At 38.9% G+C, this 25,159-nt stretch overlaps 1 protein-coding gene across 1 annotated transcript in view; it reads right to left on the bottom strand.

Annotated features, from left to right (window-relative positions):
- LOC126235542 (uncharacterized) overlaps positions 1-8,926 on the bottom strand; it is an 86,985-nt gene extending 78,059 nt beyond the window's left edge. Inside the window, exons 1-3 of the mRNA XM_049944259.1 lie at positions 8,905-8,926; positions 8,032-8,140; positions 1,690-1,767 (exon numbers count right to left, since the gene is read on the bottom strand). Of these exons, the coding sequence (XP_049800216.1) occupies positions 1,690-1,767; positions 8,032-8,114 (161 nt within the window). The 5' untranslated portion in view covers positions 8,115-8,140; positions 8,905-8,926. The remainder of the gene's footprint in view (positions 1-1,689; positions 1,768-8,031; positions 8,141-8,904) is intronic.
- Between the last annotated feature and the right edge of the window lie 16,233 nt (positions 8,927-25,159).

Genomic DNA, 25,159 nt, shown 5'->3' with positions numbered 1-25,159 from the left:
TTTATTGTCGTACAATTGGTTTCATTTCTTTGAACACCTTCAGGTTGCTAAGTTGTGCTGAAGTAAGGATATGGATGGTCTGGTTATCACATGTACATCTTGACTTTAGCACAACTTGGCAGCCTGGAGATGTTCAAAGGAATGAAACCAGTCGTAACATACTAAATGTATAAAAATACAGCTAAAGTGGTTTTCATTTATCAGCTGTGGTCTCAACATGATCAAGATTATTTGATGAGTCAGTTTGCGAGTATCAAAATACATGACATAAACAGTCATGTCTCATGTCTTTTGCCTGCACTGGTCTAGAAGCTTAAACTTTTTCACACTGCCAAGGGACCGATGACCTTAGAATGTTACATACATTTCAACTTGATGCCTCTACCCATTCCTGAGAAAAGGGAGTCTCCACACTTGGACAGACAGTAAGACAGTCAGATGGGGAACAAAGTGACCCCATCTCAGTTCATTATGTTTTTTAATTCCAGTAACTCCCAGTCTAGTTTCTGTACAAGTTGCAGATAAGCTTTGGTCCTTGTATTTTAGCAGAATTGTACTGAGCCACAGTTGCTGGTCATTAATTTCCTTCAGAAAGCAAAATATTTAGCACTAACAAGTAGGTCTCTGTCAACACAGGGCCTAATCATCTGCCCTTCCTCTTTTACCTTCCCCAATCTGTCCCTCTCTCCTTCCTGAAAACAGAACTAGTAGTCTCAAAAGCTGTGAGAGCTTCTGTAAAGTTTGGAAGGTAGGAGACGAGATACTGGCAGAAGTAAAGCTGTGAGGACCAGGCATGAGTCGTGCTTCGGTAGCTCAGATGGTAGAGCACTTGCCCGCGAAAGGCAAAGGTATCGAGTTCGAGTCTCGGTCGGGCACATAGTTTTAATCTGCCAGGAAGTTTCATATCAGCGCACACTCTGCTGCAGAGTGAAAATTTCATTCTGGAAACATCCCCCAGGCTGTGGCTAAGCCATGTCTCCGCAGTATCCTTTCTTTCAGGAGTGCTAGTTCTGCATGGTTTGCAGGAGAGCTTCCGTAAAGTTTGGAAGGTAGGAGACGAGGTACTGGCAGAAGTAAAGCTGTGAGGACCGGGTGTGAGTCGTGCTTTGGTAGCTCAGATGGTAGAGCACTTGCCCGCGAAAGGCAAAGGTCCCGAGTTCGAGTCTTGGTCAGGCACACAGTTTTAATCTGCCAGGAAGTTTCATATCAGCGCACACTCCGCTGCAGAGTGAAAATCTCATTCTGGAAAGAGCAGTACTCTTTTATTATATCTAACAGCAGCACTAAATATTATGCCTCCCAAAAGTAAACACTCACCCGCAACTCAGTCTTGTTTTTAATTTTATTCTTTCAGGTGAATTTTCCTTTTAATACTAGTTTAAACATTCAAACTCCTGCCTAATAATCTGTCCTGTTTTTGCACTGTTTCGTACTTATCCTTTTTATTGTTATTTCACCATATCACTGAATACATACTTTTGTGTATAGCTGACACACAATATGCAGATCCCATTACTGATACTTGTGTTCATATTGCCCCTATTTTAGAGACCGGTAATTTTCTTCCTTTCCTAGTACATATTTTTGTTGTTCACAGCACACAAACATTGGCTCGCTTGAGTTTTTTATGTCAGTAATTCCACTAACATGCAGAATAGTAACAGTAAGCACATAGAATTGTGAACCTACCTTTCAGAAGACGACTGATCTAAAATTGATGAAGACTGTGATCTCACAGAGTTTACCTGGCTGCTGCGTCCTTTGTTCCTGAAAAGGATAAAACAGATGCTGAATAAATATATTAACACAAGAAGTACATATCAGTGAGTAGGGAATGTGGTTAAGGCCACGTGTCCTTTAAAAAGAACATGCCCAATTTCCTCCCCATCTTTGTTCAATTTGAGCTCGTGCTACATTTTTATTGATTCTCTCAGTGGTGGATGTTAAATCCTAATGTCAAAGCCTTTCCTTCAGAGTTCGTGCTGACAACATAAAGAAAACAGTAAATTAACAAAAATGTACTACATTATTAACACAAAAGGTCTAGTTTCAAAAATTTTCAACACTGTGATCTGATCATTCAAACCCTGTAATATATGTAACAATGATACCTCATGTCTAAATGTAATTACTAAGCAAATGACCACGTCCATATTTTGACAAAAGTCCTAATGGAAGGGTCATCCTTTCCCACCTTAGTACCTTCAGTCAATGGAGTGAAAGCCTGATACTACATTAATTACAGCACTATCCTTTTACTTATTTTGTTGCAGCCATTAAACAGGACACTAAGTCTTGCAGTAAGTATGCTAAACATCCATTTTCTCCATCCAAATTTTAATCATCTACGCGCACAGGTGAAATGGTTAAATCACTTTACAAATTATGTTGTAAAATTCTAAGCAAAGTAATTATAACATCAAAAAGGAAAAAAGTACCAACTATTTGGAACAGAGCAAAAAGTGAGGAAACGAAAAAAAAAAGAATTAAGAAAATGAATAGGTTTCTGTACATGAAAATAAATAACTGATCAAAATCAGATCAAAAATTGCTTACACTTTTAGTAACTTCTGCTGTTAGCAGCAGGAAACCCAAGTATAAACAGTTCCTTAGTATATACCGCACAGTTTCTAGGAAAATTATGATTTGGCTCTCAACAGAGATTGGCAACAGAAGGACCATACTTACCTTGACAGATGATGCAGTACAATTAATAAATCAAAAACTACTATCTCTGGAAAAATTTTGTGAGTTGGCTGACTAGGACTACATGTTAACTACGATACCCCTCTGACAAAAGTTAAAATATTATGGCATAACCCAGGATGCTGAGGGAATTAGATTAGGAAATGAGACACTTAAAGTAGTAAAGGAGTATTGCTATTTAGGGAGTAAAATAACTGATGATGGTCGAAGTAGAGAGGATATAAAATGTAGACTGGCAATGGCAAGGAAAGCGTTTCTGAAGAAGAGAAATTTGTTAACATCGAGTATAGATTTAAGTGTCAGAAAGTCGTTTCTGAAAGTATTTGTATGGAGTGTAGCCATGTATGGAAGTGAAACATGGACGATAACTAGTTTGGACAAGAAGAGAATAGAAGCTTTCGAAATGTGGTGCTACAGAAGAATGCTGAAGATAAGATGGGTAGATCACGTAACTAATGAGGAGGTACTGAATAGGATTGGGGAGAAGAGAAGTTTGTGGCACAACTTGACTAGAAGAAGGGATCGGTTGGTAGGACATGTTTTGAGGCATCAAGGGATCACAAATTTAACATTGGAGGGAAGCGTGGAGGGTAAAAATCGTAGAGGGAGACCAAGAGATGAATACACTAAGCAGATTCAGAAGGATGTAGGTTGCAGTAGGTACTGGGAGAGGAAGAAGCTTGCACAGGACAGGATAGAGTAGCATGGAGAGCTGCATCAAACCAGTCTCAGGACTGAAGACCACAACAACAAACAACCCAGGATCTAGTAAGAATAATGTGGAAAGGAATAGATTACCACTTATCACATAGAGGAATCACCGAGTTGCGTACACGCATAAAGATAAAGAATGCTAGACACAGTTCAGGTTTCAAATTCCTTCTTCGGAGGTATAAAACTTACACATGCCAGCACAATAGAAGGCATAAATAGTACTGGAGTAGAGGCAGGGAAGGGGATGGGCACATGCTTTCGATGATGCCAATATATACTCCTCCCCCCCCCCCCTCTCACCTCACCGGCAGAGCCTACCGATGCAGCATCTAGCAGATCTATCCTGCACCCAATCCATCCCTGCATGCTCCCACAGGCAGCACTACTATCTATTCCCCATCCCTACTCTGCTATCCCTATCCCTCCTTCTTCCTGCCCACTTCCTCCACTTTACCAGCTGTACCCACCTCCACTAGATTACTTCTCACAAAAGATGCATCCGCAGTCAGATCTTAGCGCCCACGAACAATGGCAATGTATGTGTGAGTTATTCTGTGAACGCGTGTGTGATTTCTACTTGTGGAGAACAACATTGTCTGAAAACTGAAACCTTTCTAGCATTCTTTGTCTTTGTTCCTGTCTGCAGCCTGTTCCTCCTCCATGTGGTGAGTAGCAATCTATCCTTTCCATACTGTTGTTAAACGGGTTAATGGTTTTATAACAATAATGGAAATTCTTGCATGGAAAATTATGTAATAAATGAGAAACCTATACAGAACAGGTGCGAGACACACAGAAACACATAACAGAAAACAGTTAACAATATTTTCCAAGCTCTTGCTCTTTTTTTCCAGTAAAAATACACAATTCCCACACACACAAACATACATGTTCACAGTAATGGCGCAAATGACTATTATGCATCAATTATTTAAGGCAGCTGCCCATGTACATGGAGATGGGGAGGGGGTAGGGAAGGATGCACAAGGCAAGCTGGAAGTAGCATGGTAGTGTGAGGCAGGTCTTTCACCAAATGACTCAGTAGATGCACGAGTCACAAGAAGTTTGGATGATATAGCATACAAAGCATAGAGAGATGGGGAAAGGGAGGGAAGGAAAGGAATGGAAGGTGGAGATAACGTGAGAGACAGGGAAGGGAGAGAGTAAAAGAAAGATGGAAAAAAGGGGGAGAGGGAGATAGAGTGTGTCTGTGTGCCTGCAAGAGGGACTGGTGGGAGAAGGCCACACATGATCTGGATGGGAAAGGAGTAGTGTTTACAGAAGAAAGAAGGGAAAAAGGAAGATGAAGCAGTGAGAATTAAGTTCGTGAGCAGCTGGTGAAGTCATTAGTGTTGCGATGTGCAGCACATCCAACAACTGGATAGTCAAGTTTGTGGTTTGCCACAGTTTGGCGAGGCAATTCATGCGAGTGGATAGTTGGCTACTTCTCATGTCCACACAGAATGTTGTACAGTAATAGCAATATAGTGTTACAGAACATGGCTAATTTCACACATGGCCTTGCATTTTATTGGGTAGGAGATGCCTCTGACTGCACTAGGAGATAGTGGTTGGATGTATCAAACAGGTATTGTCCCTGTGTCAACCACAAGGAAATGGCCCATGGGTGCAGGATTGGGTGCAAGACCCCATGGGTTATTCCCTCATGGTCGACTCTGGTGTAACGTCTATCCCGTATGCCCACCCACTATCTTCTACCGCAGTCCAGTCACAGGTATCTCCTACCAAATAAAAGGCAGGACCACATGTGAAAGCAGCCATGTTATATATTACCTATGCTGCAATTGTTGTACAGCATGACAAGTAAGCAACTGTTCACTTGCATAAACAGTCACCATCAAACTGTGGAAGTTAGAAACTTGGCCATCCAATTGTCAAATACGCTGCCCACCACAACACTAATGACTTCACCAGCTGCTCGCGAACTTAATTTCCACTGCCTCATCTTACATTTTCCCTTCTCTCTTCTGTCCATGCCTCTCCTTCCCACACCAAGATCTTGTACTTCAGAGAACACCTCAGTTTGCTCATATGTAAGTTCCCTGATCATATTGTAATCACTGGTGGAGACCTTAATCATCGAACAATTAATTGTAAAAATACAGTTGTGAAGAACTGTTTAATTCCATTTTCAAATGTTCCTATACAAAAGAAAACATAGGAGCACTGCAACAATTTGATTTTGTACCACTGAAAAGATGAGTAAAATAAATAATATTGTCAGTAGTGTTGAGAAACAGCTGAAATTGTTAAAACTGAACAAAGCTTCTGGGCTGAATTATATCCCTATCATATTTTATACTGAATTTGCAACAATCCTAAGCATTATCTATCACAGATCCCTGGAACAAACTGTGCCCACTAGTTGGAAGCAGGCACAGGTCACACTTGTTTACACTGAAGGTAGCAGAAATGATTCATGAAACTAAAATCCCACATCGTTGACACTGATTTGTAGTAAAATCTTAGAACTTTTCTGAGCTCTGATATTATGAGGTATCTCAAGCACAGTGACATCTTCCATGCCAATCAGAATCGATTCCAGAGACACTGATCATGCAAAAGCCAACTCACGCTTCTCTCACAACATACCGAAAGCTTTGGGTCAAGGAAGTCAGGTAGATGCAGTATTCTTAGTTTCCAAAAAGCATTAGATTCAGTACCACATCAACACTTATTATCAAAAGTTTGATCACACAGTATATCAAGAGAAATTTGTAACTGCAATATTACCAAAAAGATATACAGCTAAATGGTTCAAATGGCTCTGAGCACTATGGGACTTAACATCTGAGGTCATCAGTCCCCTAGAACTTGGAACTACTTAAACCTAACTAACCTAAGGATGTCACACACATCCATGCCTGAGGCAGGATTCGAACCTGCGACCGTAGCGGTCGCATGGTTCCAGACTGAAGCGCCTAGAACTGCTCGGCCACATTGGCCGGCGATAGACTGCTATTCATTACATAGAGGAGGTGATGAGTCACCGACAGGCACAACAAGGAGACTGTTATATAAGTGTGCTTTCAGGCAAAAGGCATTTTTCTAATGTAGAAAACACACATACACATTCACGCAAGCACATCTCACACACACATGACCATAATATTGTCATTATTCCATCATGGATTTTCTACTGTTTGAAATCTGTGACTATATTGAGGATTTTCTGGTAGGAAGGACGCAACAAGTTATCTTAGATGGAGAGTCAATGACAGATGCAGAAGTAACTTCAGGTGTTCTGCAGGGAAAGGTGTTGGGACCCTTGCTGTTCATGTTGCGTATCAGTAAACTTGTGGACAATGTTAATAGTAGCCTCAGACTTTTTGCAGATGATGTCGTTATCTATAATTAAGTATTATATCTGAAAGAAGCTGTATAAATATTCTGTCAGATCTTGACAAGTTTTGAAAGTGGTGCAAAAAATTAGGGAACTGGCTTTAAATGCTCCGAAACTTGAAACCGTGCACTTCATGAAACAAATAACATAGTATTCTATAATGTCAGTGAGTCACAGTTGGAATGAGCCAACTTATTCAGATACCTGTGTATCACACCTTTCAGGGATATGAAATGAAGTGATCACAAAGGCTCAATTATGGCTAAAGCAGGTGGACTTCGGTTTACTGGTAGATACTGGGCAAATACAATCAATCTACAAAGGAGATTGCTTACAAGTCACCCAAGCGACCTATTTTACAATACTGCTCAAGGTTGTGGGACCCATGCCAAATATGGTTAACAGAGAATATTGAAGGTATACAGAAACGGGCAGCATGAATGGTACCCGGCTTGTTTGTCCCATCAGAGAGTCTGAGAGATGCTGAAGAAACTGAACTGGCAAATCCTTACAGACAGGCATAAACTATCCAAAGCAAATCTACCTACAAAGTTTCTAGAACCAGTTTTTAATGATGACTCTAAGAATATGCTACAACCACCTACATATTATTCACACAGGGATCATGAGGAAAGTATAGACTAATTACAGCACATAGACAGGCTATTAAACAATCATTCTTCCCATACTCCTTATGTGAATTGAATAAGAAGAAACCAATGGAATACAGAGATGTCAGATACTAATGGGCAGCAAGTTTATGTTCAACAACAGGCAAAAATTGATGATTATGTTTTTCACACATATTCATGATGCTTATTCCTTGTGGGAGTATCAATCGCTTGGGGGAATCTACAAAAAGGTTGTGGGATAAGGATACTGCGTGCATTATAGTTCAAGTTATCATGTCTAATGAAACATTCTGCGAGATACCACAGGTCCAGCAATTTGATAAAAAAATTCACTAGAGAGGAAAGATGTACTGGTAAACTTGCTACAACTTTTAATATTTGGAAGATGTGGAAAGAAAATGTTACTTTAGGGAAGTAGTTTGTAGCATTTAGAGACCATTGTGACATTCCTTTCACATAAAAATGAAGTTATAGTAGGAAAACTGTTCTTACTGTGACTAATGAACATATCATCACTTGCTTGGAGCCCAAAACTACCTGACAACCTAAAGCCACAAGAAATTAATTCTCATACACAATTTAATAAACGCTGCTTCCCTTACAGCAAAATCTCACCTTGTTACTGGACACTGTAATGGAGGAGACTTGGAATCCAGTGTGTTAGGAGCCTCTATGTATTTGGCAGCCTTACTTTTCATATTTCCTTTCCAGTGTACTTCTTTCGCTGAAAGTGAAAGAAGCATGCATAATTTTGCAAATTTAAATACAAGCCAATGGTATTGTACCACTAGAAATGATTTTCTAAGCTGTAACACCACATAGGTGACCAAAAATAACTGTAAATGACAGTTCAGATTTTTGATAAGCTTGCACAATCAATTCACAATACAGCAACATGTTCTGTGGGTCACTAACATGACATATTGTAACTATGTGTAATGAGTAATTTATCATTTGAGTTCACATTGAAGAAAATATTGTTTAGTTTAATAATATATGTTAAGTATGGATTACTTGTACACTAAACAAGCTCCAAGCTTCTAACCAAAAGTTGTTCTTTAGAATAGCAGTTACTCAGAAGGAAGTGGTTTATATTCTCCTACTTTCCGATTTTGCTTTACTATCAGGTGTGTAACACCTCTAGATAAACGATTAGATTTATGTAGCAGCATTATTCATCACTTTCTGAACTGAGTCCTAAAAACAGTTTTTTTTTCTTGTAAAATTGTAATTATTGCTTCTGAACTGGTTACAATAAATTCTGTTATAGGAAATATATACTGTTGAAGTTAAGATAATTAAGATATGAAACTAACTAAGATATGTTGAAGTTAAGATAACTAACACCTCAAATTAAATGAAAAAAAAAAAAAACATTGGAATACTAACTAGCCATCCAAGGAACAAGATACAGTGGTACAGTGTCAGAAGGTCCCATAGCGCTGAAGGCGAAAGCAGGAATCAAAGTGGGAAAGAAAAGACACTCACCTTCACAGGTATAGAGTTCATAGTAGACAGGACATATGACGAAAGAACAAATCACAAAGGATATCTACACTGGTGATCTGGGCAGGAAACAAAAAGTATATAATAGTAAACAGAAACACACCTACTAATGACATGAACAGGAAGGTCCAGAAAGTAGATTCAGTTTCTGGGATTAGCTAGATGACATACTGAAAAGCATACCATGTAGACAAGTGAAGATACTAATAGAAATTACAATATACAGACTGTAAGGGAGACTCGACATAAGGAAATAATAGTGGAGTACCCAACACACCAGAGGGGAAAGGAGAATGATGGAAGATGAACTGTACTATAAAGGGAACATAAAGTTACACTGATGACAACACACTTCAGGCCAAAGCAAGTATGGAAAAGACATGGGAAGGGATATGCTCCCACCTTGTGGCATTCAAGATTAGCAATGTAGCAATCAGTCAGAGAAATACTAAAGTGATAATGAACACAAAGTTCAGGAAGAACACAAGAATAGAACACTATGAATGTCAAGGCATGAACAGGGGAAGCAGGGTGAATTATGGAGAAAGGAAGAAATGCAAAGGAAGCACTTGTGTTGGAGCATGGATTGGAGGGGGAGGGGGGGGGGGGCGGCAGAGAACTGCAGGAAAGATTGGAGGACTGGAACAGCAAAAAGGACCCAGATAAACTGGAACTTTTCTTAGGAATAAGCAAAGAAGTGGACAAATGAACAAGACAGACCACAAGCAGAGATTGAAGGAGGAACTGGACAAGATCAATGGCAACTTCCGGGAAAACAATGGTAGAGACCTTTTGATGAAATTCAAAAATACTCTGATTGGATACAGGGGCAGAGAATTATTTATGATAAGACATGGGAAATGTCCATTAATCCAGAGGAGAACTGTAGGATACTTGCATAGTACTTTCACAACCTGTTGAACTGCGAACCAGCTGGAAATGAGGGCAGACACAGAAGAGAGAGAGTGTGACAAATTCAAACATAGTGTGAGCTCGCACACGCCATAAATGACATACAGAATTTAAAGCAAATGGAGAAGGTGGGATAGCAGTTGAGATGATAACGTGGGGGAAATAAGGCAACAGACAACATGAACAAGGTTTTGTCCCACATCTGGTGGAGAAGTTACCAGAAGGATGAAAAAATGTGATCATAGTGGCAGTAGATAAGGGGGACTACAGGGATGCAAACAACTACAGAGGCTTATCCCTACTAGAGGTCAGCCACAAGGTGCTGTCAGAACTCCTCCTGAGGAGAGTAGAACAGATAGAAAGTAGAGTTGGAGACTATCAAGCAAAATTTAGGAAGGAAACAGGATGCATAGAATATATAGTTACCATGAAACATTTGATAGAATATAGGGCCTTAAAGTGTGAAAAGACAGTAGTGACCTGCGTGGACTGCACAAAGACATATAGCCTCATCGACAGATGGACTTTTGGAAGAAAGGTAGCCTGCTGTATCATAACCAATAACAGAAATTCTGACAAACAGAAGAGCTAGGGTAAGACTCAGAGAAGCACAAACAAAAGAGTTTGAGATCAAGAACAGTGTCAAACAGGGTGTTGGAGTGTCATCAGTTTTGTTCAACACAATGGGGGATAAAGTGATCAGACAGTGTAGGGTGATAAATTAAGAAAATGGTAATACCAAAGTTGCAGGTGGGGAAAAACCCAGAATAGGGCCCAAGTGGATGGCATAGCCTTTGCAGACAACATAATTATAGTGAGAAAGAAGAAGACACTATGGAATAACTCGACAACATAAGCCAGACAGCTGAATAGGTGGGACTGGGTCTCACTTAAAACATGAAAAAGACATCGATAACCACTCGGAAGTGGAAAATACCAGAATGCAGCACCTGAGAGAATCCAGAGAATGAAGAAAGAGGAATAAGGATGGAATAGTAGACAGAATGAAAAGGAGAAGGTCTCTCATCTGTATGACCAGGGAAATATACAGTGATATATCTACAGGTGCAAAGATCAAATACTACAAGGCAGTGGTGAGGAATTCGATGCTATGTGTGACTGAGATGACAACATTAGGAAGGTATGATGCCGAGGGAAAATACTGGCCACTAAAAGAGGCAGTGAGAAATGGATGTGAAGACCAATAAATAACTGAATTTCTAAAACACTGCTTTTCCTATTTTAATGCTCATCAATACACCCATTTAAGCTTTTCCAATTTTAACGCTCATCAATACACTCATGTAATCTTTTTTTATATATATCCTCTTGTATTACTATTATTTACTAACTCTTGCCAAGCACAAACGTCGTTTCTATGAGACTACATGAAGTGCGTGTATATAACCTTTAGGCCTACAATGTGATAGCCGACACCACTGAAACCTTGATGCGCGTCTACTAATATGTAGCGCAGCCGAAGGCCTACGTTTGGTTGTTTGCTGACAAAGCCAATGAATTCGAATGAAAATAAGGGTAGTGGTAACACACTGATCTCTCGTGTTGCCTGATGTCTATGTTCGCGCTGTATTAAATACACTTCGCCACATTTAACACACTTAATAAATACTCAAACCGAACAGTCAGGCAACCTCTAATATACAATTGACATACATCCGACGAGCATTTTACTGCGTATTATTAACGTTGAGAGTACGTAAACTAGGAAAAATGGGGTCCCCTACGTAACTTTTACATTTTAACACAGTCGCAGAACGCCAGTCCCTCAATATAAAGCTAATGGTTACACTAATCAGGAATTCTTGTAATGCATTATTTGCAATTTACTCTGTAACAATACTGGTACCGACGCAGTTGCACTATTCGAAATAGCAGAACTACGAACGGAATGGCTTTTGGAAAAGGGGCGAAACTAAATCGATAGTTATTCTAAAAGTGTAAAGTAATAGCCATTATTGTAATAATCAACTTGCCGATTCATACGTAAGTTTTTTCACTTTAATTCCCCTAACCCTTGATTGCAATTAATAAATATGCTTTCAACGTAATCTTACTTTCAAGTCACTTATTTCATTGAAACGAACTATCAACATCCCATTTACCCAGTTCTGGAAATTTGTGATGTTCTAAGGGACCAAACTGCTGTGGTCATCGGTCCCTACCAGTTCTAACGGGTTTCCATGTACAATACAAGAATTAAATAATCTCATTCAAACCAAACGTTGCATGCTGAGCTTTCTAATTAATATGCACATGTTAATTATAATCCACCGCTACACAATACTTTATACATGTTAATAGTTAAGTTCCATGGTTCGAAAATGGTATTAACAATTATATGTATGTGACAAATTAGAGGACTATTCGTCAACATAACGCGTATAATTTACTTTCTATATTTATTACTCACGCCTGAAAGACTATGACACATTTCAGAACTTACAACATTATGAACACAGTAGATACTTACACCGTAACAATGCTTCAACCTGAAAACCAACAAAGCCACTTTTAGCGCCAAAAATCACGTTGGTAGTATCCAATCGCAGATAAAGCAATTTTTATCGCAGTCGCTACAATATTAAAATGCATCTTTTTTTGCACTACTATTAATATTCATATAATAATTATTACTATATCATTTTCTCTTCTTTTTATTAATCAATACTGTATATATATAAATTACATTACACTGGCGCCCAGAGTGAGGCCGAAATCGAAATTAGAATCCTGAGACCTAATTTCATTGTTGTCATTTATTAAATGTATGTATAAAAGCATATAGTCAATTGTAATTCATGAATAAAACGTTTCTGTTACATATATTGTTTGCACAGGAACGATGACAAACTGAATGGGAATCTGGATGCGTGATCATAGACGCTCACTGTTCCTTACATTCAAAATAGACTGTGAGGTAAGGAATCGAAAGCACACGCCCAGGTTTCTAGTCAGTAGTACCTGGGCGCATGCAATTAATGACAAACTTTCGACATAGCTGCCTTCTACCATTCCGATTGTAACTAGTTTAGAAAGTGTTGTTTATTTATTGTCTGATTTTTGCGTGTGACGCTATTTCATCAGTTAGTACCATGGTTACACCGAGTACAAGACGTAACCGTTTGGAACACGAAAATTATGAAACCGACGACCAGGTGAAGTATATTTTTGGGTCGTTGGCAGGAGGGACTGTAGTCAGTGAAGCTGAACGAACTACGATCCCACCTGAGAGTGTAGAATTGCAGACTGATATTTGTCAACAGGGTTTACAATCGTCGGGGGGACAAGAGACTGTCGGACTCGCAGTTGAAATCAGCTGCGAGAGAGCAGCTGAAAGTGAACAAACGCAGGCAAAGCTAGCAAATCCAAGCCATATGTTTGCGTTGCTATTCCAGAAATTGGAAATCATGGAACAGCAGAGAAAAAGAGAGCGTGGGGAAGATATCCAATGACAAAATGAATTTTTTGAAAAGGTTGAGACTAACATAATCGCTAAAGTGGAAGAGATGTCAGTCAAACGCAAACAAGCGTTAGTCCAGAAGCTCAATCGTGCTCTAGATGACAGGGATCAACGTATATTGGAACATGTTAATAACGAAATAGAAAAGATATAATCATATGTGTCTGAAGTTAAGAAGAGTTTGAAAGATTTACCAGAAGAAGCAAATATTTTGGCTGGAGAAGTATCCGAGGCCAAAGAGGTAGAGGAATCTCTCTATGCCAAAGTCAAATAACTAACCATGGGCACCAAGGAGATTTCTTTAAACACAGAACGAAGGGTAGAAGCTGAAGTGAAGTTAGTAACGCTTGACCATGTTGGACATAAGAGTCATAAAGGTACAAGCATAAACCACGAACCTTTAAGACCTGAGATTATCAGAAAACCATTAGGTGATTATGATCATAGAATCATTAACTGTACCACACTTAGTCCAAGCTGCAGTAGTTCATTTAATGTACAGCAAGGTGGAAATAATGTGTCAAATCGGGACAAATACGGAAATTCACCACCAAATAATGTGACTGTTAGTCCATACGCAGTGAATACATGTAGAAATAATCTGACAGATGTGCTTAATGATGTACCCACTCTTGCTACACTGAAACAAGAAGAGTCATTGTTGAAACACATACACCTTCAGGTTTGTTTCCAAAGAAAAGAAATCTATTCATCCAGTAATATTGATAAAGAGTTTTAAGAATGTGTTACCTGCATCTTGGCAGGAAAGGCGAAAGATACAGTTTGTTATCTCATACATTACTGAAGGTGCCACATATGGGCATTAGAGGTGGCAGAGAATTGTCACTCTTTTAGAGAGTTCGAGCAACAATTTTTGGCCAAGTTTTGGTCAGTTAGTATACACGAAAGACCACAGAAACAGGTATATAACCTTGAGATGTACAACTTCAATCTAGGAACGCTCAGAAAATATTTTGAGAAGTATATCAACAAGACAAGGTACTGGTCAGAGCCAGTTGCCACACGCAAAGTGCTTAGGATATTGAAATCCAAGTTGCCTATCTCAATACGGAAAGAATTGATACATGTACCTCACAATGATTCAGAGACATTCATGTCGGTCATGGATTCTTTGAATCTGATACAAGAGGATGCATAACAACAAAATAATAACGGAGAGGGACAAGTAATAACCACAAACATAGGAATAATGGTTATGGAAACCAAAATTGGAATAATAATTGGGGATACAAATGTGTTGGTAATAGCTATGAGCGATCGAATGGACAAAAAGGACAGAATGGAAATAGAGTAAATGGTATGTCAAGTGGTAACTGCTCTCCCAATGAGAATAGAAGCGATATGATGAATCTGGAAAGGAGGAATGGGGAGAATTACGGAAGTAATTTTCAGTCCAAGTATGAAACAAGAAGGTGGACAGGGGGGTCAGTATATGGCTGTTAACTGGTCTGCACCGTCAAGTAGACAGGAACAGGTACTCCAGATCAATAATTGTGAAGCCATTCCCATGCTGGCAAATACTTCTATGTCGACATGGGTTAACAGCCCGGGTACCACACACAATAATACACTGACAGCACAATATGCAAATAGTAGAAGTTACAGATGATAAACAGGCAACAAACTACAGGGGGTCGATGTAAGCATTCTGCAATCGGCCACTAGGAATGGAAGCAAAGGCAAACTAGAAAACGATAATAATCAGATTCCTATGCTGAGTTATAATGACGGCCAGGATTTGGGGGAGAAATTAATCACAGAACTGCGTAAATGTTCTGACCAACAAACCAAGATCATACAAGCTGCAGTACATGTAAAAGTAAATGGTGTATTCACAATGGTTTTAATTGACACAGGAGCGGTTGTGTCAGTGAAGTCTGAGAATTTCTTTAATGTCATTAACAAAAATAAAAGATTACCTACATTACCAGTTCAAAACTATAAAATTACGGGAGCAATGAAGGGGAAGTCGCAAAATGTCAAAGCCTAGGTGCAGGCAGGAACAGAAGTAGGAAATGGTGCAATATTATGCACATTCCTCATTATTAAGAATTTAATTGCAACTTGCACCTTGGGATGGGGTATTCTGAGCGAGAATAACTCATGTGCTTAACTATACTTTTTGTATATATTGAGGAATATCTGTGATAATTCAAGAGAGAGACAATTATTTATAATCCCATAACCACCCTGCGTATAGTGCTAGTTTGCTGATTGCTGATCAGCGTGGGGCTAATAGTAATGTTGCATTATTAACCGCAGAGAGACAGAGTGCATAATTATCTAACAGAGCTGTAATCATAGCATTATTAGAGTTATTTCCGTTTTGCTTTCAAGTCACTTTATTAACAGCTATCAAAGCATATTCACAGTTTCAAGTCAGAGTGCTTAGGGAGGCAACTTTCACGAGGCTGTGTCGAAGGAAATAAAGAAAATGCTGTATTGGGGAATATTTGAACCGTCCCTTTCTCCCTATTGTTGTGCCTTAATAACTGTGGGAAAAGCTAATGGGAATATCAGATCGGTACTTGATGCTAGAGATATTAATAAAATTATAATACCAGTAAGAACAAGGCCAGAAAACTGTGATAAACAAATACAAAGATTTCACGTCATGAAATTTCTCTCAAGCATTGATTTGAGATCGTCATATAAAGTAGAATTAGCAAGAAATAATTGCACTGAAAATATAACCGAGAGAAATATTACAATTTTATGTGCATATAGTAGGATAATAATTTCTTTGGCATTTTTTGTGAATAACTAGTTTTAGTAAGTAGGAGAAGGGTTGATTTAATAATATGATAAAGTACTTCTGAAGTGCATACAATGTATCAATGCGTACTCATGATGGTTGATTGATTTCTCGGAGTGTGAATGTAAACAGGCATTTTTTTAATTCCTTAAGAACACTGTTGATATCTAAGTAAATTTTGTTTGCTCCAGTAGTGACCTTCAGCCATGTAACTGCATGTGTCCGGGGGCACTATTGAGAATTAAAGGAATATATGATCTTGTGTAGAGAAAGAAACTGCATGGCATAAGGTTTAGAGCCACGGTATATTAAGGAATGATGCGAGCGTAAGCACGAATTGCAACATACAATTGAGACCTGCTTTTCAGGCAGACGGTTCCTCAGTTAAAATTTCAAATAATTAAATGTGTGGATCTATGATAAGTTATGAATAACACACACGTAACTGCCTGAGAATCGGTAGTCCAAATTGTCAAAAGTCTACTTTCGGCACGAAAGGTTGAGGGAAGTCTATAACATAAAATTTATGCAAATAACATCAAATCCTAATGTGGACTAAATGTTAAAGTCATGACTTGTAAAACTGAAAGTTGTAATGTCAATGACAAAGCTAATATGTATAGCAACATGGTGAATAATGCTTCGATAGAAGCAATATGTAATGCAATTTAATTTGAAAAGCATCAGTGGGTACTACGAAAGTGAAAAAAAGTCTAGCAAATGCATAAAGACCGTGAAAGACTCTGTCAATGTGCACTTTTATCAGTTAAAAGTTTAAAGAGAAAAAGACTCAGAAATCTGATTATCAAGGTTAGCATAGTAACTTGTTTTATGCATGTAAAATTTTTGGTATTTAGTGTATTGAGATTACGGCTGTGCAGCATAGATGACTTCCTGGAATAATATGAATATTAATATCATGTGAATCTAAAATGCATTACAGCTAACGAACACTGTGAACACTATAGTCAGTGTTGACAAAAGTAGATCTACCTCTGGATACCAACCAAATTGACAGTGAATGTTATACAACTGTATATGCACATGTTGTCAACAATGGTACAGAGCTGTAATTTTATGTAAAGTGACTACATGACTTTACAGGACACTCTAAGGGGGAGAAACTTTGCTAGCCATGAACCAATAGATTGTGTAATTCTCAAATGAATTAAACAGAGGATACATCGTGTTCCAAAAACTGGACTAAAAGTTACTCAGAAAATTAAATACATTACAGAACATTAAAACGAACATTCATGTGCGAATATCGGATGAATGTACCACTAAATAATTTCCTTTTCCCACTAGCCAGTAACATCTGTTACATAAATAGTTAAAATTAAGGCTAGTGTGGGTTATTTCAGGTTCACGTGCCCACAATGAACACGATGCTGAGACAGCACGAGAGCAGAGGTGAATCAGCTGAACGGAGAGCCAACAGCCGCCACCCAACAATCGCCTGTCCGCGTGGGGGGGGGGGGGGGCGTCTGGCAGCTCCATCACCTGCAGTATAGTAGCACCAATGTCTTTTTCACACTGGCGTCGCAACGGCTGAAAATCGGTGATTGACGACTTTTATTACGTGTGAACAGTGCACATGTGTTGTGGTAACAAGGTCCTGTAGCGTCATTCGAAGTGTGTGTTCTACTATAAGTGAAAAATGTTCAGTTTATCACCTACAAGTTGTTTTTTTATTTCTATTTTTTCTCTCGTGTTGTATTCCTTGATGTGTTTCAATTGGGGAATATTCAATCAACATGTCGTTGAGTAGAAGCAAAATCTAAACTAAGATTTATGGAGACACTGAATGAATGTGGCCATGGTAACTGTCTGACCCTGGGCTGGTTTTTAACTCCTGGTTTTCCCATGCCCACGAACCTGCCATACAGGCAGGGAAGTATTGTAGTTACCCTCCCTTAGAATTAGGCAAAGCAGATATGTCGATTATTATTGTGCACAAACTGTATTTGAAAAGGTCTTTTAAAAAACATACATGTACAACATTGTGAAATTTGAAACTATAATCGAACAGTACCTTGTTATGACTGGTACACATTAATAAGTATTGTAGTTACCCTCCCTTAGAATTAGGCAAAGCAGATATGTCGATTATTATTGTGCACAAACTGTATTTGAAAAGGTCTTTTAAAAAACATACATGTACAACATTGTGAAATTTGAAACTATAATCGAACAGTACCTTGTTATGACTGGTACACATAAATAATTTTATCCCAGCCATCCCTGTGGACAATTGTAATGTAACTCCTGGGGTGGTCATGCATTTGAAATTTGTAAATGCCATGTATTGAGAATTATTATATGAATAGCTGGTGATGTATGCCAAAGAGTAAACAAATGCATTATGTTGCAGTTTATGCCTTGATGAATATTCCATGGGCATTCAAGATTTGGTGTCTGAACTTTATATTCTGGTTGACTTCTTCAGTTCTTGGACTCGAAGAGGAAAGAACGTTTGTCTGCGGTTTATCTTACTGTAACAACCTATGTAAGTTGTAAACGAAACTAAAATATAGTTGTTTATCACTTCAAACTTGTGTCTGGTACATAATTATTCATAAACCTAAACCTTGCTTGTCCTGAGTAGACGTGGCCTTAACGGAACATTGATCATTGTTAGGCACAATACTAGAAAATAATTAGTAATTTCTTTTCAGCTCGTCTTCCAGATGTGCCACCAGTTAGGACACTAAACTTTCATTCAGATTCCACGAGCTACGTGGTGGTTATGAATAATTCAATATACGTCACTTTTACATTTTCTCAAGGTTCCGAGATAACATCACAGGCAGATAGGCCTGCTCATAGGATTCTAGTTCTAGTATAAAATATGATCTGCAAAACATTATGCTTGTTATCATATGTAGGTATTCGAAATGAAACCACGATCTGGAATTATGGGTTTTATTATTTTGAATTGAACTGACCTATGAAATATTATCTGGTGCTATAAGCATATAAATTTTAACTACACTTTTGCTATATATTGAGAAATATCTGTGATAATTCAAGAGAGGGACAATTAATTATTTATAATCCCATAACCACCCTGACTACAGAGTTTGCTGACTGCTGATCAACATCAGGCTAATAGTAATGTTGTGTTATTAATCATTGGGAGACAGTCTGCATAATTATCTAACAGAACTGTAATCATAGTATTATTAGAGTTATTTCTCTTTTGTTTTGACATCACTTTATTAAAAGCTATCAAAGCATATTCACAGTTTCAAGTCAAAGTGCTTAGGGAGGCAACTCTCATGCACATTACAAAACTAATTTCAAAGACAATATATAATTAATTGATAATTCGTACATATAGCCTCTCTCGCAAAGAAAGAAAGAATTACTACTATTAATATCCAAATAATAATTATTACTAGATCATTTTTATTATATATTAATTACTAATATATATATATATATATATATATATATATATATATATATATATATATATATATATATATATTAAATTCCATTACACATTTCAAACTATAAAATAAATAACAAACATTTTTAAAAGCATTCAGTTGTGGCATCTCTCAAGAAATATGTCACCATTTATCACAATGATATTTAATAAAAGTAATAAACAGATTCGTCTATTTAACATGAGATTCATCTACTTCTGTTTGTAGGCATCTTTTGCTAATTACATCCCTATCAACCAAATACACTCCTGGAAATTGAAATAAGAACACCGTGAATTCATTGTCCCAGGAAGGGGAAACTTTATTGACACATTCCTGGGGTCAGATACATCACATGATCACACTGACAGAACCACAGGCACATAGACACAGGCAACAGAGCATGCACAATGTCGGCACTAGTACAGTGTATATCCACCTTTCGCAGCAATGCAGGCTGCTATTCTCCCATGGAGACGATCGTAGAGATGCTGGATGTAGTCCTGTGGAACGGCTTGCCATGCCATTTCCACCTGGCGCCTCAGTTGGACCAGCGTTCGTGCTGGACGTGCAGACCGCGTGAGACGACGCTTCATCCAGTCCCAAACATGCTCAATGGGGGACAGATCCGGAGATCTTGCTGGCCAGGGTAGTTGACTTACACCTTCTAGAGCACGTTGGGTGGCACGGGATACATGCGGACGTGCATTGTCCTGTTGGAACAGCAAGTTCCCTTGCCGGTCTAGGAATGGTAGAACGATGGGTTCGATGACGGTTTGGATGTACCGTGCACTATTCAGTGTCCCCTCGACGATCACCAGTGGTGTACGGCCAGTGTAGGAGATCGCTCCCCACACCATGATGCCGGGTGTTGGCCCTGTGTGCCTCGGTCGTATGCAGTCCTGATTGTGGCGCTCACCTGCACGGCGCCAAACACGCATACGACCATCATTGGCACCAAGGCAGAAGCGACTCTCATCGCTGAAGACGACACGTCTCCATTCGTCCCTCCATTCACGCCTGTCGCGACACCACTGGAGGTGGGCTGCACGATGTTGGGGCGTGAGCGGAAGACGGCCTAACGGTGTGCGGGACCGTAGCCCAGCTTCATGGAGACGGTTGCGAATGGTCCTCGCCGATACCCCAGGAGCAACAGTGTCCCTAATTTGCTGGGAAGTGGCGGTGCGGTCCCCTACGGCACTGCGTAGGATCCTACGGTCTTGGCGTGCATCCGTGCGTCGCTGCGGTCCGGTCCCAGGTCGACGGGGACGTGCACCTTCCGCCGACCACTGGCGACAACTTCGATGTACTGTGGAGACCTCACGCCCCACGTGTTGAGCAATTCGGCGGTACGTCCACCCGGCCTCCCGCATGCCCACTATACGCCCTCGCTCAAAGTCCGTCAGCTGCACATACGGTTCACGTCCACGCTGTCGCGGCATGCTACCAGTGTTAAAGACTGCGATGGAGCTCCGTATGCCACGGCAAACTGGCTGACACTGACGGCGGCGGTGCACAAATGCTGCGCAGCTAGCGCCATTCGACGGCCAACACCGCGGTTCCTGGTGTGTCCGCTGTGCCGTGCGTGTGATCATTGCTTGTACAGCCCTCTCGCAGTGTCCGGAGCAAGTATGGTGGGTGTGACACACCGGTGTCAATGTGTTCTTTTTTCCATTTCCGGGAGTGTAATTAACGTTAAGTAGGTTTTCTATCTAGGAAATTATTAAACTTCTTTGATTTGCTAAGAAGTTCAGTAAAGTATTTTTGAAAGTTTAGAAATTTATTTTCTATATCTTGAGCTTGTCGAATTCCGGTAATGTTACATTATATTCATTAAATTTGAAAGTTCACTACATTTGAAACGATCAGAAGAAACTGAAGCTGGCGACAAGTAACGAACGGTCAGTAAACTGGGTGCAAAAAACTGTGTAAGTTCAAGTATTCTGTGTGTAAAGTGCAAAAAGTTGTGTTAAAAAGATGTAAGTGCTTGCAGCCGTTTTGCAGTTAAATTGAAAAACGTAAGTCCAGTAGCTACAGGCTTGTACCGGGAATGAAAGAGTATCAAATAACATTGTGGAATTCCAGCATGAGATTTCGAGAATAAAAACGAAGTTATAGATGTGCTTGAACAAGAAAACTATGGCCTATTGAAGAAACTCAAAACGCTGGAATATAATTTTAGTTAATTTGAAATCGTTATCCAGAAAAATGAACAAACCAATACTACACGCGAATTTAGGAGCAAAACTATGATCGAAAAATGTAAACAAACCAGTGAAACATGTTAGAACGAGAATCCACAGTAGGTGACTATTCGATAAAAAACTCAAAAAATCAACCAAGCTCAACTGGTGAGGACAATACAAATACAAATAACAATTTGGAAAAGATGAATGTAGATTTGAAACGAAAAATTCTTCTGTTAGCAGACAATCACGGATGGCATTGTGAGAGACTCTTAGACAAAAAAATACAGTCCAACTCTGATAAAATCAGATGCATTGTTTAAAGAAGTCATGAAAATTGTGGAAGACAAGATTGCAAATTTCAGAAAAGACGACTATTTGATCGTCACAGGTGGAGTAAATGACATCAAAATCAAGGATTGTGACTTCACAGAGATTGTTGGTGACCTGCTACAAAAAAAAAAGACATATTAGACTCAACCTCTGTACAATTCCTTATACATTTCATGTGTTACATTAAAACAATAAAATACACTAAATGAACAGCTGTTTGGTAAATGTGACTCTGAAGCTCAGGTAAGTCAGCACTGTGGATGTAAACACGTTCTGGAGGTGAACTGATTATACGAAACATGGTTTGCACATGGTGACGAAGGGAAGCGAAAAGCTGTGTAGACATATACATTCGGAAAGAAAGTTGTACTACAGTCAGCCAACATAGATAAAACCAGTCACAGAAGAACACAATCTTCGACAACCATGTGAAATAAATCGAACGAAATCTATGTATACTAAACCCAAACAAGATATGAAACTAGCACTAAAATTAGAAAAAAATGGTTCAAATGGCTCTGAGTACTATGGGACTCAACTGCTGAGGTCATTAGTCCCCTAGAACTTAGAACTAGTTAAACCTAACTAACCTAAGGACATCACAAACATCCATGCCCGAGGCAGGATTCGAACCTGCGACCGTAGCGGACTTGCGGTTCCAGACTGCAGCGCCTTTAACCGCACGGCCACTTCGGCCGGCCTAAAATTAGAATTAGCTACTGAAGAAGAAGCGTAAACATCCCCAACGTCAGCATCAACTACTGGAGAAAGACACAGGGAAACTCCTAAACAAGGTATGTGTGCTTTTTTTATGGAAAAACACTCTGCCAAAAAATTCAAACTCAAGGAAGGGGGAAACCACAATCCTACAGACATTCACTCCCAGAAAAGAAGGAAGATACACCATCATCTTTGTTTGGCAACCCAGTGGTAGATCGAAAGCAGCCTGTGTAAAGTATGAGGACTTTACTGCCCTCCAGAACAAGAAGGACGACAACTCAGCACGACACACAGCCAAGACTCACCAAAATGGAGCAACAAGGGCAAGAAAGCTCCAAATTTCAGGACTAAGCACTGACCTTGTAGTGTACCACCAAAATGTGCAATCACCAACAAATACGAGATTAGTGAAATTCAAACACTGCTAGAGAATGACTTAAATTTGTTTCAGTCCTGTGTATAACTGAACACTGGCTGCAGCAAGACACACTGAAAGTGGTACATCTTCCAGACTTCATGTTAGGCAGTTATTTCTACGGGAAAGCAAAAGGTTATGATGGCAGTAGCATCTACATTAGAAGTAATAACATTCTTGTACTCATTGAGTTCCTAGAAGTTATTCCAAAAGAAAGAAGTCTGGAAATATCAGGTGTTGAACTGTTAAATGAAGCTATGGCCATAATTTGTTTGTACAGGACTCCCAGTGGTGACTTGAACGCTTTACTACAAAATCTAGAATACCTCCTTCTCAATTTAACAAAAAAGAACAGAAGTCCGATTATTCGTGGTGACTTTACTATTGATTTTTCTTTAAAATTGAAACAACAAACTGATGTACTGAACCTCCTCATCACATTTAATTTTAAACCTACAATAGAAACAGAAACACATGTAACAAATACTTCAACAACAACAATAGACCAAATATTTACTAATATTCTTACAAAACGTAATACAAGTAGTACAAGATGTTTCACCACACATCTTGGAGATCATATAGCACGATGATATTAGTGAAAATAGATCGTACTATACAGCCTAACAAAACATTAGTAACCACTGCTCAAAATTTCAGTGTCCAAAATATAAATAAATTTTTTAACTGCTTAACTAAAGAGATGTGTGAGGAAATATACAGCTGTAGCAATACAAATGAAAAATTTGATTAATTCCTAAGCACCTTCCAACATTATTTTGAACTGTGCTTTCCTCTCAGAAAAAAAAATCAGGACAAAAATTACAGAAAATAATTGGAGGCATAAAATTTCAACTGAAGGAAAGAGATTTCTCTATAACATAGCTAATCAAACCAAAACAACTCCAGAATTTTATGCGTATTTTAAAAGATGCAAACAGATCCTAAATAAAATTATCAGAAGGTCGAGAAAGCTAGTAACTGACAACTACATAGAAAAAGCTACAAATAAAATGAATCCAAAGTCTGCCATTGCTAGGAGAGAAACTGGCTAAACACAGGAAAAGACTGTAACGTTGCTCTGCTTGAAAATGGAGAGAAAATTTCTGACCACACAGAGTAGCTGATGTATTTAACGTAAATTCCACAGAAATAGCTAACAAAATGGTGGAAAAACAGCTTCTGGAAACATAGGTGAGCAAAAAATTAACCTAAGTGAAAAAGTCAAGCTCTTTTTGCATCCAACAATTGAAAATAAAGTACTGAATATTGTAAAGGAATTAAAATAAATATTTTCTTCGTCTACATACAATGTCCGTAATAATATATTTAAAAAAAAATGTACTACAGTATTGACTAATCCCCTAACTCATCTTTGCACTTATTCATTGTGTAGTGGTATTTTCGCAGAATGAAACACCAGTTTTCAAGAAGGGAGATAAGACAATTGAAAAGAACTATAGACCAATATCTCTGCTGTCTGGTTTTTCTAAAATTTAAAAAAAAAGTTTTTTTGCAAAAGACTGATTTCATTCATAGAAAAAATAATTTCGTATCAAATACCCCAAATGGGTTCAGAAAACTCAGATCAACAGAATCCGCCATTTTTCTTTGTTAATGAAGCCTCAACTTGAATAGACCAGAAAGAACATCTACCAGCAATATTTCTGGATCTCACGAAAGCATTTGATGTGATAGACCACAATTAACTACTTCAAAAATTGGAGTATGTAGTAATTAGGGGCCTGGCACATGAGTGGATAACATCAAACCCGAAAAGCAGAGAGTATGCATCAGGGTAGTGGCCGAGCAGTTCTAGGTGCTACAGTCTGGAACCGCGCGACCGCTACGGTCGTAGGTTCGAATCCTGCCTCGGGCATGGATGTGCATGATGTCCTTAGGTTATTTAGGTTGAAGTAGTTCTAAGTTCTAGAAGACTGATGACCTCAGAATTTAAGTCCCATAGTGCTCAGAGCCATT

The sequence above is a fragment of the Schistocerca nitens genome, chromosome 2 (assembly GCF_023898315.1).
Source record: "Schistocerca nitens isolate TAMUIC-IGC-003100 chromosome 2, iqSchNite1.1, whole genome shotgun sequence".
Lineage (NCBI taxonomy): Eukaryota > Metazoa > Arthropoda > Insecta > Orthoptera > Acrididae > Schistocerca > Schistocerca nitens.
The sequence above is the reverse complement of the archived record's forward strand: the minus strand, read 5'-3'. Positions and strand labels throughout refer to the sequence as shown.